The sequence below is a fragment of the Bombus flavifrons genome, chromosome 15 (genome assembly GCF_040668555.2).
Source record: "Bombus flavifrons isolate JBK064 chromosome 15, iyBomFlav1_principal, whole genome shotgun sequence".
Lineage (NCBI taxonomy): Eukaryota > Metazoa > Arthropoda > Insecta > Hymenoptera > Apidae > Bombus > Bombus flavifrons.
Window position 1 is genome coordinate 2,971,498 of NC_138456.1, and position 14,970 is coordinate 2,986,467.

Sequence of the window (14,970 nt, forward strand, 5' to 3'; positions counted from 1 at the left end):
CGGTAATCCGCTAATCCACCTAACAAACTAGCGCCACGACGAAACCTTACTACTCCAACGAATTCGAGTCGCCGCGATGAGTCTCCTTTCTTTCGTGATCAATTTGGAATTAGTTTGACACAGTCTATGGGTCTGTGGATTGTTGCTGGAATGAAAATTTATACTTTATTATGAATATTTATAGAGAAGTGGTTAATTAATACTGAAATAACTAAAGTGACTAAATTATAATTTTCAATTCTTATCCCTAATATTAGAGTCTTTTATTTCTGGACATCACTTTCATTTCAACCAAGAAGAAATCTTGTACGATTGGAACGAGAATTCAACAATTCTCGTGTTTTCCTCACACTTGAGAGATTTTCTACGGATCGAAAGATACAATCCGATGGAAAACTGTCGCAAGAAACGCGACAGAGTTGAAGAGGTTGCCTAAACTTCGAAGAATACATCTTTCAACAGCCTGCCAATGTTCTCTTCTCCCTGATATCTCCAAAATTAAATCATGTACCCTAAACGATCTTCGTTTTCTTGATCCCATTAATCACCAAATGTATACCCCCCCCCAAGGAGCTTCCTCTAAAATTCGAGCAGAAGAAAACAAGAAATCGATCAGGGGTAGTAAAATCGATAGAAGCGACAGTTTATCGGTCAGTTGCACGAGGAGGCGCTTATCTTCCGGCAGTTATTGATTCCGGTTCGGTTATCTTGAGGGAGGATCGCCGTCGAAACGGCGGACGGATGCACGCGGAGAACCGTGAGGTATATTTCGTGGGATGGTATTCAGCGTTCTATGGTCGAGCAGCGCTTCTGTTGGCCAACTTAGAAGCTGGTATCCACGTTGCAATGTTTTGCTGGCGCGTCGCAGCGCGTTCAGCCAGTAAAAAGCGAGTCGTGAAATTGGAAGCCAGCCAAGCGATTGCGGAATCGGCCAGCTCTCTTTAACCTTTGGCCTATTGCACGGGGTGTTGTCGAGCCTGCGTTCCTGTCACCATCCTCCAACCCTCTTTATTTCATTCTTTGCCCCTCTCGTTCCTCGATTCTTCCTTCTTTCGCGCCTAATTTTTTACCTCTCTTTCTTCTTGTCCTTCTTTTTTACCCTTTTTATTTTCTTTCATTTTTCATTCGTTATTTTCTATTCCCCTTGCTCACTGTCTTTCTTTTCCAAGCATAACTCCACACCCACATCGTCCACTTTTTTATCGACGTTTCTCATCCCCCAGTGTCGCCCCTCTTTCAGTTTTGCTTCCTTCTTCCCTCCCTTTTTCTTTTTTCGTCTCTTTTTTCTTTTCTGCTCCTTCGGCCGATTTGCGATCCCTATCAATCTCTCTCTGTCTGTCGTTTGTTCTAGCGATGGGAATGACATCCTCACGATGGATTCCGACAGGAAATGGTTGATAGAATCGATAAATAAAAGAGCTTCTTCGGAGGGGTTATCTTCGATGAGACGAGAAAGTAGGCAGATTTGTTGTTACTAGATGGCGGATATTTATGGGGATTCGTATTTTTAGCGACATTATTTATATAATGGAACGTTGGTAGAGAGTTGTTTGACGTATTCAATATTAAATCAAGTGTTATAGCGTAGACAGGGATAATTAATTAAGGCACTTACATAGGTTGAAAATTAACTAGTTTAGAAAATTCGAAAAACTCTAATTTTGTAGAATTTATCGTGCGAAAAAGAATAGTACTGGATTGGCTTTGAAAGCCGTAGCTTGGTTCAGTTGCTGAAACACCGTGTATATTCCAGAATATATTCTAGATTATTATCAACGTAGCAGCGAAAGACTAATACAAAGATCACCAGTACTTGTATACGTACAACCAATTTGAAATTTTCTCTTCACCACTGTAATATTTTTATCGACGAAACAAATCTCTGCTTGAAAATTCTAATTTTGTCTTCGTGAAAATAGGAATCTGCATAAACATCTCTAGTCTGATTATTACATTTTCTGTAGAATATCAAATATTTCTCTGGCTACGTCTCCTGTTTTCATTATATTTTATTTCATAGTAGTAGTAGTAGTTTCAGGGTATATATGTACTCTATTCATCACAAAATATTTTTGCACCATAGTATTCCGTATAATATTTTTTTGAATGAACCAAATTTCTTCTATTTCCCGAATTACGCAGCTTCATAAAAATAGGAATTTCCACAAACATTCACGGTCTAATTATCACGTTCATTATAAAATACCCAGTATACCACCAACTATGTCGTCTTTTGTTTTCGTTACATTGTCGTAATTACGGAAAAATTCTAGCTAATCCCTGAAAAGGTACAATTAAATAATTCCTAAAAATGTTACACGTTTATCCGCGAAGAAATGGGTCGAATAGAATTTCCAGAAGAACCACCAAATTAGTTTCATCAGTATCTAGCCTGTGTCGTGGTTTCACGCGCCCCTATTCTTCCACCCTTGTCAGCTACTCTGGAACTCGTTTTCCCAGTGGTTTTTTCCCGGCCTTTGTTCCGTCATCGAACCAACGATGTTGCTGTTCCTGGTACGCTTGATCGGTGAATAACCGACACTGTGATCGAGAGATAAATTCTTTTTTCCATCGGGGCTCCGAGATCCATTTAGGTGCGGATCGAAGGGGATGAATATTACGTTTACATCGGGGAACGATGAATTCGACACGATGTCTCTACATGAATAGCAGCGGGGTTTCGTTCCAGCTTTCGTTTTAGAAATGTAGCTTGTTATCTGCTTTTCACGATGAACTCGAATAGGGATTTTATATAACTAAACTGTTGCGCTTATCTAGCAATGTTTAATGCTTGAAACTTTGCGCCAACTTACACGCGAAAATATCCGAAGAACGAGCGCCTTTTCTCGCAGCAACTTTTTCATACTTTCATTAGAAGATAATGAAGTTGTTAAAAAATATCTGGCAATACAGAAACTACTGTTCCAAGCGGTACGACGAAGTTTAATTTTCTGCTTTTTTGTCGCTAATGTTGCTAATGTCTATCGATAGAAACGATGGATTCGTTGAAGGTAATTGTGGAAAATTGGAAGATTGTAAAATTGATTTTCGATGAAAAACTCGTTACGACGAATAATTATTGCCAAAGTTCTAGCGAACAATCGAGGGGCAGGGCAAGAGATCTTCGAAAAAATCTATCCACCCTTAATTACGAATCGGTATAAAATGGATCGTGGCTCGTTAGAAATATTAAGTTGTCCGAAAAGTTTCTGTCGTTTTATGAGGAAATAATAGACGCACAACGTTATTTGCTTTATATTATTTTGTCCAATTATGTACGATCTATTTTCTTCTGTCGAGATAAACACCGCGACATTTCACAGACTTGCTTTCACGTTTGTATGAAGATGCACTGTTGTAAGAAACACGTTTGCGAAAGAAAAACACTTTTCGGACAGCCTAATATTATTACGTAAATGAGAAACGAATCACCATCGTTTGCACGAGCTCTGATTATCTTCGGCTGTAGCATCTGCAGTTAGATGCATAAAACAATAATGCGAAAAGTCGCAGACGTAGAAATCTTGCGAAGTCGGAATGTTTAACAAGAACTGCGAGGAGAGACGAAGAACAGAAAGCGAAACGAGATCGAGGTACAGAGAACTAAATAACTTAAAGAGCGAGTAAGAAATGACACACGGGAAAGAGCGCGGGAAAAGGAATACAAAGTGTGAAACAAGTGTGAAACGCAGGTAGAGAGAGAGAGAGAGAGAGAGAGAGAGAGAGAGAGAAAACTACAATATAAGAATGGAGAGGAAGAAAATGGACGAGACAATTAACTGAAAGTGACATGTTAATAACGAGAACGAATTGAAATGTATTATTGTTACATTTAAATACAGTATCAGCTGCAAGGATTTTCTGGTGCGGATGTATTATCTCTCTCGCCTGTCTTCCCTCCCTTTGATCTCTGTGCGTCTTCAACATCTACCAGACCGGCGTCGAAGTTAATTACACACAGTGCCACAAAGTGGCACGAACCGGTGTCGGAAACAGTTGAGTACACAAGCTACGTCGAATACGATTATTCGCGACGATAAAAGATAGTCCCTTGATTGTTCCATTTCACTTCATAATGACAAATATGATGTTCGAATAATCAGCAGAAGAATAAGCAAAGGGTAGTGAGAGTTTCGCTCGTGTCCCTTTCGCTTCGATTATGCCGGCTGTCTCGATAGAAATTATCGAGTTGTTCGAGTTGTTTTTGATTAATTTTATTTTTTTATTTTAAATCAATTTTTAAATTAATTTTATTTTTGATAGAATTTTTTTTGCAAAGCTTTCATATAAAGTACGCAGATTTCTAAGCAAAAGTACGGTGCATATTAGCAGTGTATACTTGTGCAGTGAATTCTTATTTTCGGAAACTTTTTGTCTCAACGATACGACACAGTTATTCTTTAATTGGAAACTTCTAGCTGCCACGAAACGTATTTTCTAACGAGACAAGAAGATCAAAGACTATCCACCGTAACTAATGTCTACCTTAACAAAGGCAAAGATCGTCGCGATTGCCAGAAATGGACAAAATTTGAGAACAGTAAGAATCGTACACGAAAGTGTTTAAAAGAGATCAGACTGACCACATTGAGACCACATTGCGACAAGTGATCTTCCAAATTTCTTATTCCACGATGTTTCATTAGCTCGAATACGTTTCTCGACAGCAAACGAGATGGCTGATCGCTGAATAAGGATGGAACGAAAATCGTAAGCGACTAGAAGGAAAAGAGGAATGGGCGGTGAATACGAAAGAAAGACAAGATTGCCGCTAGTTGGAAAAAAGAATATTTTTGCGGCGGATCAATTCAGCCGAGGCACCCGCCTTTGGTTGGTTGTTCCGTTAAAATGCGGGATCACAATGCCAGCGGCGGATAGGGGTGAAATATTTCAGCGCGATGCTCGAGGAGATGGAGAGGACGCGTTCGTCGGAAAAAACGACGGCTCGATTATTTTCGAGAGCCTCGGATTTCAATTTACCATGTTCACCCTCTGCTCTCTCTTTCTCGTGTATTTTCTCTTTTATTCGATCCGATGTGTGTCAATTTGCGTACGTCGAAGTAGCTCTTAATTGAAAAAGGAAAGAGGAAGGGAAGGAAATAAAATATAGGAACGAGTGGAAAAACAAGTCGGCAGAGAAGAGTGGAGGGAAAAACCGAAAAAAGAGTGGCGGCGTGAAAAAATAGGGGGCGCGAGAACAAACTTAACCCTTGTCGCCCGATGTTTGCGATCGACTCTGCCATCCACCGCGATTGCTTTCCTGACCTTGACTAATATTTAACACGAGAACCTTTCCCTTCTTTTTTTTTTTTTGGAGGAAGATAAGAGAAAGATAACAGATACGAAAAATGTTATTAACAGATGAAGATATTCGAATGTGAAAACTTAGTTATACATTATACTTCGTGATTTGAAGAAGTCATTGACCCGGAAATTGTGTAGTGAGAAAATATAATATGATACACTTTATGAGATATTACGTACTATGATCAACTTTCCGAAACATTCTGCGTGTGTAACATATTTCGAATATAATATGAAATCTGTCTTCTCGTATTTGCATGTAATTTACAGCCATGTTTCATTCCAGAATTGAAATTCAACATAGCTTTCTTTCCACGTATAAACCGCGCGATAAAAGATACAAATCCGAAATAGAAAGTATAGTACGGTAAAAAAAATGCTAAAAATTAACAGAACTACGTATTAAGGTGTAACAAACATTATTTGACAAGAATAGACGAACAAAGATATACAACGAATGAGCGAATTAATTTTCAAATGAATAGATTTTCACGTACGATTTTTAGTAATGCTTTATCGACTTTTCGAGCAATTATTTTTTATATTTATATTACTTACTTACAGACTGGTTGTATCATCGAATAATCGTCAAAAAATCATCCTACAATTTTGTCTCTTGAGTGGCGAACTGTTCATCGTCGCAAGGTTAGAGAAGCAGATAATCGAAGGGGTTGAAAGTGCTCGAAAGTTTGGAAACTTCGTTGATTTCCTGAAATTACCGTGGCAGAGATTTTCGTGTTAGTCGAGGGTCACCGTGCCAGATTCGTACGCGAACCTAATTCCCCTATGAGTTAAATCAGGTATTCAAAGGTGGAATCTCGTAGATCCTAATTAAAGAAAAACCATTCCACGAATCGAAGAAACCAAACCTCCTCGATTCATTCGTCAGAGTTGGAATAGAGGTTCCGATACGTCAATCGGCCTCAGGCACGAAAGCAGCCGAGCTTTCGAAACTTTGATTAAACTCCAGACCACGCTAGGCACTTTAAACTAACGATTCTCTTCGATCATGCCTGCTAAGTGACGAGAAATAGTAATTCACGATCTTTCCGCAATTTTATCCTACGTGAAGATTATTTTCAGATGTGACACCGAAACAATAAGGGAAATTGGTCCATGTGGTCTGATTAATTTTGAGAAACGAGATTATTCGCCTATGGTTCTTTCTTTCCTCATTTCCTCGTTCATTTTTCTTCGAGATTAGAATTGTTGAAGTAATCAGAATGACCAATTCTGTAATTTTTCATGAAAGCTTTATGCGTTTGCAAGGATGCGTTTTGGAGGATCTGAATGATTTTTTGTAAAAATATTTATCGCGAAATATTTGAAATTTTTGTAGAAATATCTTCTAAAATATATTCTATTATCTATAATAAATATATTCTATATCTTATTTTGTAAAACAATTTCTTCGGTAGAATACAAGTTTTACGAGAGAAGGGATCTTCAACTTTTTATCGTTTTTTTTTTCTCTGCACGACAATCGTTTGATAGAAATTTTGCTACGATATTAAACATCCCTCTGTCCATTAAAACGAAAGCACAGGAAAGAATGGGAACATCTTATTCGAATTTTTTTATTGAAAATTTTAGGTTTTAGTCGTGCAATATTAAACGTGCTCAAACAACTACGGGTCCATTTGACTCTTAGCACGACACAGAAGCGAATAAGATCGATCGAGAGTGGCGAGGCAAAGTGGAGCGTGGCCTTATTCGCGAGTGACTCGTTAAAGATCGAAGACAACGCGCATCGTCCGAAAAAAAGTGAAATTCTATAGGTGAGAAAATCGATGCTCGATGCTGAAAGCTTAGATGCTGAAAGGAAAACGAAACACGAGAGGAAAAAACCAGGGAAACATTGGTAACTGTAGAAATAGAGTTTAACGGGGGTTGACTGGCCGATTTACGAGGTAAATAAATTTCGTGAAAAAAGAAATCCATCCAAGCAAGAGTCTCTGCTATTTCTATGGGTATCCGTGTGTCCACAGTTCCCTATGGAACCATTATTATTATCGAACACGCGAAACGCCACGAGACAATGGTCGTGGTGGAGATTCGAAGAAACCGGCTCCCTTTTATCCCTTCCGACCGGAAATCGCGTATTTTCTCTGGCAGTGAGGATGTCGAATGCGTCTTCCAGTTGACCAAGCGGAAATTTACAGCAATACTAACCATCCTTTGGTTTCGTTCAAAGTTCGATACGGCTCGCAACTTCTTTTGTCGTATTTCCATCATTTTTCTTGTCATTGTCAATTGCGAGGAAAAGTTGAAAATGATACGAGAATCATAGCGTTACGTCACTTTTATATTTTTGTCGCAATCTTCGCTCAACTCTTGTTGTTATATGTATTTCCTTGCTTTATTACGGAGTTGTAACATAATATTCGTCCATTTTCTTCGTTCCGTGGCGTAACGTCATTTCTCTGGCGCTTTATCAATTCCACGTACACAAATGTTACGTATCATTTTAAAAGCTACATTTCAGCCAGTCATTTCGATGAAAGTTCGTTACGAAGCGCCCAATACCTTATTAATGAAATTTTAAACACGTTGTTATATATAAAAGGAAGGAAATCTTCGATATATTTCGGTTTTATCGAGAAGGGAAAAATACGTGGGAAAATTATGGGCATCGTATAATAAATATCGGGTAACGATATAAATTCTTCAACGTTCGCAATTCTCTGTGTTTTACAACCGGTATAATCATATTTCGGTATCGGTAAAAGTCAACATTAATTTCGTCAAAAGGTATTTACAGTGCTAGGCCATAAATATTAGGACATCTCGTGATATCATTTACAGTTAGCATAAATTGAATGCTTTTCGTTGTTTTTATTTTTTAGTTATTTTATTATAGATTTTATTATTTTATTTTATTATAAATCTGTTATTGTACGCGAATCATATTCCAATAGACGTAATCAACACAATATAAAAACACAACACAAAATAAATATAAAAATGTTTTTAACGATGTTTTCCATGTATATCCTAATATTTATAATCGGTAGTGCTTTCATTCTAGATAATTACAAAAAGAAAAAAAGACAAATAAATTCAAATCCCTCGTTTCGAGCATATTCGCGAAAGGATTAAATCAAACCCATTCTCATACTCTGTGTCACAATTCAAAACGCTAAGACGGTACAAAGGAGGGGACGGAAGCTTTTCTCGGACATGTAACAAAGCAGACAGGACATCCAAACTCTGCTAGTTGGCAAGTAGAATGCCCTGTCGCCAATCAGACGCGGGTCTCGCGTTTAAAGTAGCCTTGACACCATCGCATGGCCCCAGGGTACGACGTCGTGCAGAAATCACAGAGATACACGTGGGCAGGATGTCTCGGTCCGGTTCCCAAAGGACTATGACCCCAGCGTGCAGGACCTTAAACTCCTACCGCACCCTGGACCTCTTCTCCCTCCGCACTGCGTCACTCTGACTACAACTGGATCTGGGTTAGCTGGTAAAATCAAAGTCCACTGTATGCGATTTCTATATTCCCAAAATAGAAGTTTCCCGAGACGGATCTCTGTATCCCAGTTCTTTCTTTGGAAACTGTCCAAACGTATACTTTTCTGCTTTATATAAAATGATGCAAAAGTGATTCCGATACTGGCATTGTTTGCGAAACAATTTTTCGGTGTAGTACAAATAGAAACGTTAGACCGATATTTTTTATAAAATTTTATTTATAGAGAGCATCGCTTTTTGCTTTATTTATTTATTTATTTATTTTAACGTAACTGTATATTTCGAACGTATATTTCTGCTATATACAGAGCGATGCAAGAGTGACGCGATTCTAAAAATTCTAGTACGGATCAATATTTCTTATATGATTTTATTTATAAAGAGTGTCACTTTTTACTTTATCTAGTTTTTTCTAGAATGCACTTGTCCAAACGTATATTTCTGCTACGTACAGAGTGGTGAAAAAATGACACGATACTATAAACATTGGATACTCTGAGGAACAGTGGTGAACAGTCCTTGGTAAAAAATGTGTATTACATTGATATTAAATTTGTTAGAAAGAGCAGCAGTTTCGATACAAAGCGTATTAAATAGAAAACTAGGGGTAGTTTAATACAAATTAGGGAATTCGTCCTTCTATTCATCCCTAGGGGATTCGTCCCTAATTCACAGTAAATTATCCCTATTAAACGAACGAATTTACGAATAGGATAATGGGTCCTGTGCTATCCACCATCCACGTTGAACATATTTCGTTGAATGAACATTTAAATAAAACTTAATCCTACATTGTCCACGATTATCTACGTGTAAACAAAACATCAAAAGCGAAACTATATTTTCACATAGTCCATACCCATCAGGTTAATTAGCAATAATAATAATTACCTACTGCGGCAACGAAAAACACAAACTCACAGAAAACTACATTACCCCACAAGCGTATAAAACAGCGCAACGTTTCAGATTAATTTCTGCAGCCCCACTTCTCATCACAAAGATTCCACAGAGTCGTATATTTCTCACATCATCCAAGGGAAGAACAACGTTACACCGTCTAAAAGGCTCACAAAGAATCTCGCGTTCCACTTTCCCATCCTCTCTTTATAAATTTCTTTCCCATCAACAACCGCGTTTCCATGTTCACAAGGTTGCGCAAAGAGAACAACGAAAGAAAGAGAGAGCGTATCGAGAAGAAGGTAATACACGGGGAAAACGTCTAAATGGCCATTAAGCTGCCACCAGCCGTAAACACAGAGTTCGGCTTACCACTATCTAACAGAAAGTAAGGGAGATAAGAGAAAGTAAGGAATAGGGCGATGTTAAAATTTGAAAGCGCGTCGCGATCCTCTTAGTTACCTCGGCTCGCTCGTAAAAATCGTTTTTAAAGGATAGTCGTGGTAAAATAAATGTCGTCCGCTGGCCTAAGTGCTCCACCAGGCAGATGCATTATGCATCCGAGTCCGAGTGTCCTTCGAGCCTCGAGGAAGATGGATTTCGCGGAAGTGAAAAGGGATCTTGTGTGTCTGGCATCCGGTGAAAAATAGATACAACGGATCGAGTACCTGTCCCCTTCTCCGGCAGCTTGTAAAACACGTGTCCAATTTTTGTAACCGCATGGCCGATGAATCTAGCTGAAAATTCCCCACGAACGTTCGAACGATAAAGAAGATGGATCTAGGACTGCGATCTGGCAATACGATCTGATCGAATATCACAGACGCCTGCCGCTACTTTTATCAGCAGGAATTTGATAAAAATTGCTGGATGGGTGTGGATAAATGGATTAAAGGAGCTAGAGAATAGCGAGAGAAGAATATTCTAAAGGTGCGCGAGATTGGAGATTGGTTGGGAAACGAAAACGGAAGTGGCTGGATCGACGGCGTCACGCGTGACGGCTGGTGTACAGCGAGAGGCAAAAGCATTTTCCTATATTTCAGTTTAGCTTATCGCGAAAACAAAGATGTTTGTTGTATTATCGAATATAATTATTAGTATATTCCAATATGCGTATGTACAATGGCTACCAAAGTATTTGCGCGCATATTCTTATTTTGCGAGGAAAAATGAATTTTTGTCAGGTTCTATGTTTCAAATTTTCTCGGTCATGTAAGAGTACTATTAAATGTTTATATAGTATTCTTTTTAATATAGTATATAGTAATATATAAGTAATATATAAGTAATATAGTAAGTAGTAATACAGTAATATAGAAGTTTAATATAGTATTCTTTTTATTTCTATCTTCTAAGTGTACGAATACTTTCGCCAAACTCACTGTAGACACCAAAATATGTCTATGTGTGCACCGCGTGTGGCTTGTACTACTATCGCTCGTAACATTAAACAGTATACCCGGATTTTTGGAGGATTCTTTTCAAAATATCGTTATTTGTCTTTCACTTCAAATCTCCGTCGAATTCATGTTACTATTTTAATAGACTGCGAATGAAATTCTGAGAATAATATAAAAAAAGATAAAAAAACGATAGAAAAATTCCATCCACTTAAAACAATATTGAGCGATACGATGGAAGGAAAAATCATAAAATCACAATATAATAAAACAACTTTCTCAATTACCCGCACGAAAGAATGATACCTGAATTAATAGATACCTCCAACCCCTTATATTTGATGAAATGTATTTTTTCATTTTTCACCTCCGTGTTTCCACTCCATCTTTTTATTCCAGTCGTAGTTTTAGCCGAGATAAATCTGACGATAGAAACAAATCTCTAAGCTCTATAAGCGAAATAGTCTTTCGTTATTAAAGCAGATTTGATAAATTTACGATTTAATAAAGGAACAATCTTTGACGTTTCGAATTGGCCGGTTTCATTAACGAGCGATCTAACACGTAGACGATTTTCCCGTCGATTGCAGGTACTTGCAAGACACGTTACCGTTCATCGACCGTACCAGGACGGCGATATGGGGCTGGAGTTATGGTGGATACGCGACGGGCATGACGCTCGCCATGGATTATCATGGTGTCTTCAAGTGCGGCATGTCCGTGGCACCTGTAACAGATTGGGCTCTTTACGGTACGTCCAACAGAGATAATATTTTCATCCGCTTGAACGTCGAGTGCTTCATCCTTATTTTACAGTCTTTTTGTTCCTGAAATATTGGATATTCACTTCACCATGATACTTCATCAACTAAATTCTTCGTTATTTTAAATGTACAATTTGACGGTATATTATTTTATGGACATACGGTGGCGAACGAAAGGAAGTTTATAAAATAAGAAATGTACAAAGACATCGTATTTCTACGAAATTCAATGCGTTACTCGTTAAAAATCAATTCAAAAAACTATCATCGTACGACAACGATAACGATAAAAAATTGAATCGGTCCCGAGCAATCAATCAACGCTTCGTGACAATTTGTAACAAATGTTAATGCGGTTTTTAATTTGATATAACTCTTCGTTTTTCGAGTAATAGTTATTCCAAGTATTGTTAAACACCACTCTCTTCATACTTGATATTTTTATCGTATTTTTTTGATGATTATTAATATAATACGTTTTACATTTATTATGACATAATATCATAGAACGTATTGACAAATTTTGGCTAGAAAAAAGGAATGAAACACCCTGTACAGTTAAAACATTCTTGTTTGAAATATAATGATGATATGATAATGAGGATCAGTTAGATTGGAAGCTTGCCGTATAATTTGACAGATTTTAATATGTTTTGCCTTTGATATTTGATTTTCATTTTGCCAACGTTATGTTGAATATTATCTTTCATTAGAGGTACTTGGCCAATATATTTGCCATGGGATGGTAAACGAGTATCCAGCCCGAATCTGTCCTTATTTGAACTGCAAACCAGTTAAACCTTTTGTCCGACCCTGCGAAATTTCCTCTGCTTGCCTAGTGTTCATATTCGAGGAGCGAACGTGAGTGTCTTTAAAGCTGCGTAAATCTAATCTCCAAGTGTGCTTAATCCTGACAATCATCGAAATACTTGAACAATTAAACCGTGCTATTGCTATAAATCCATCGCTGCTATCAACATGATCGTTATAAAACGGAAAGGTACAGTAACGTGACGCAAAGTATCGGTGAAATATTAGCTGAAATAAACTTGTAAAATTTCTGAAATAATTTTCAAATTGGTTACACTGTTAAAAACACTAGGAAGCGAAATATTTGTTGAACAGAACGGAAAGAATAGGTAAAATATTAATTAAGAAAATATAACCAAAGTTTCAAAAATAATCAAATGTTGAAAATATTGAAATACGGTGCAAAATAAAAGTAGACGAAATAAATTGAGATAAATTATTTAACTTATCGAATGATTAAAATTGACAAAAAATACGAAACCACGAGAATATTGAAACTTAATGCGAAGAATCGGTAAAATATTATTTAAAATAGACTACCAGTGTTCTCAAAACTGATCGGTAAAAAAGAAAAGCATCGCGAAACAAGGGAATCGTAAAAAACGACGCGAAGAACCGACGAAATATCAATCATAGCCCACTTCCAGAAACGACTCGTTGTCGAAACGATCAAGATTGCTAAAGCGTTGTGAAACGAACAAATATTGATAGACGGTGCAGAGAGCCGGTAAAATACCTTTTGACGAAACAGCGGAACGAACTGAACGCGATACACCAAGTTCACGATGATTTGCACGGTAGAAATGTAAGTACCAGGGCGAGGTAACGGAGCGGAAGGGAAAGACGAGAAGTTGGACTCGTCGACGGTTCGTTTCAGCCTCGATCGATTCAATTATTGTCAGGGTCTTGTCGCAGCCAGACTACGCTCGCGTTTCCAGATATCAGATTTATTTCTTCGACGAGGAGTCATCGTTTGGAGTCGTCCCTACCGGGACGAGCATTCGGGATGCTCGATCTTCCTCGTCGATGCACATTTTTAACGCGACCATTTCGTTTCTTTCACTCCTTCTTCCGTCAACAACGTCACCTTTATAGATATCGATTATTGATTACGTTCTTCTTCTCTCCTCTCTCGAGTTTCCTCTTCGCCATTACCACTACTACAGATTGTGGATATTTATGCAAATTCTTATTTTCATGTATCTTTATTTGCAAAATGGAACCTGAACAAAAGTTTCTTTTGCCTATTAAAGATGATAGCAAATACTGTGCACTTTGGATATTTCTTATGTCTTTTCTGTGCGATGTTTGCATCTTAAAATTGCCCATCAATGCATAAAAGTTCATAGTCTAATCATTGCTGTTTGTTTCAAGTGTTCTGTTTGTTCTAGAATTTCTATGATTCTCTTTGTATTGGAATAAAAATTGGTAGATCGTCTTGCTTGGATAATTATAGAATTCTACATGTATAATTACACATTGTTTTAAAAATACCTCTTACCTGATTTCTTTTCGCACTGTCCGTAAAGATATTTTTACTTCTTTTAAAATGTCCGGAATGTTTTCCCAGTCGGTGATTTATTAAACTTCCTCTTACAGATATCGATTATGTCCTTATTCCTGGAAGTTCCCTTTTTATTCTAACTACTATCACTATTACTATCGGCCTTTTTTTAGATTGGAATAAAGATTGGCACACAATTCTGCTTGGATAATTATGAAATCATCGAAGATAAATATCAGATGGAAAAGTAATAACGTCCCTTTTACAAATAGCAATTACTCTTCTTGTTCCTCCTTCCAATCTTCTTTATTATCTTCTTTTTATTATTGCTATTATTATGGTCTGTTTCTTTCTCTGCTTATTTATGATCATATTTGCGATTCTTTTTGAAATGAAAATGAACGCTTCGATGATAGTCGAAACAGATGGAAAAATAATGCCAGGACGAAGATAAACATTATATTCGGGTAGATATTAAATGAATTGTTTGAGATGATTATGCGGCACACGGTTATAGCAAATATTGACGCGAGTATAATAATATAATTGCTAGAAACACGGTAATTAGCAGTTGCGGGTTAATTAAAGATCATTAACTCGATAATCTTTACGCCTGGCGTATGTACGACTAAAAAAAAAAAATTAATGAATTCTCGTAACTCGTTTAAAATTCAATCGATATTGGGGAGCAACTCTCTCTCTCTCTCTCTCTCTCTCTCTCTCTCTCTCTCTCTCTCTCTCTCTCTCTCTGCCGTAAACATTTCCGCGGGAAGAATTTCAAGTTATATCGCCGGTTCATTTCGCTCGACCTACT

General features: G+C 37.5%; 1 protein-coding gene across 7 annotated transcripts in view; it reads left to right on the top strand.

Moving 5' to 3' along the window:
* The window catches only part of LOC138187694 (venom dipeptidyl peptidase 4), a 301,114-nt gene that overhangs the window by 282,017 nt on the left and 4,127 nt on the right, over window positions 1-14,970 (top strand). For 6 of the 7 annotated variants that reach the window (XM_069128730.1, XM_069128733.1, XM_069128732.1 and 3 more), the window contains one exon: window positions 11,669-11,829. The exons of the other annotated variant lie outside the window; for it this stretch is intronic. In XM_069128730.1, the coding sequence (XP_068984831.1) occupies window positions 11,669-11,829 (161 nt within the window). The remainder of the gene's footprint in view (window positions 1-11,668; window positions 11,830-14,970) is intronic. 7 annotated transcript variants of the gene reach the window in all.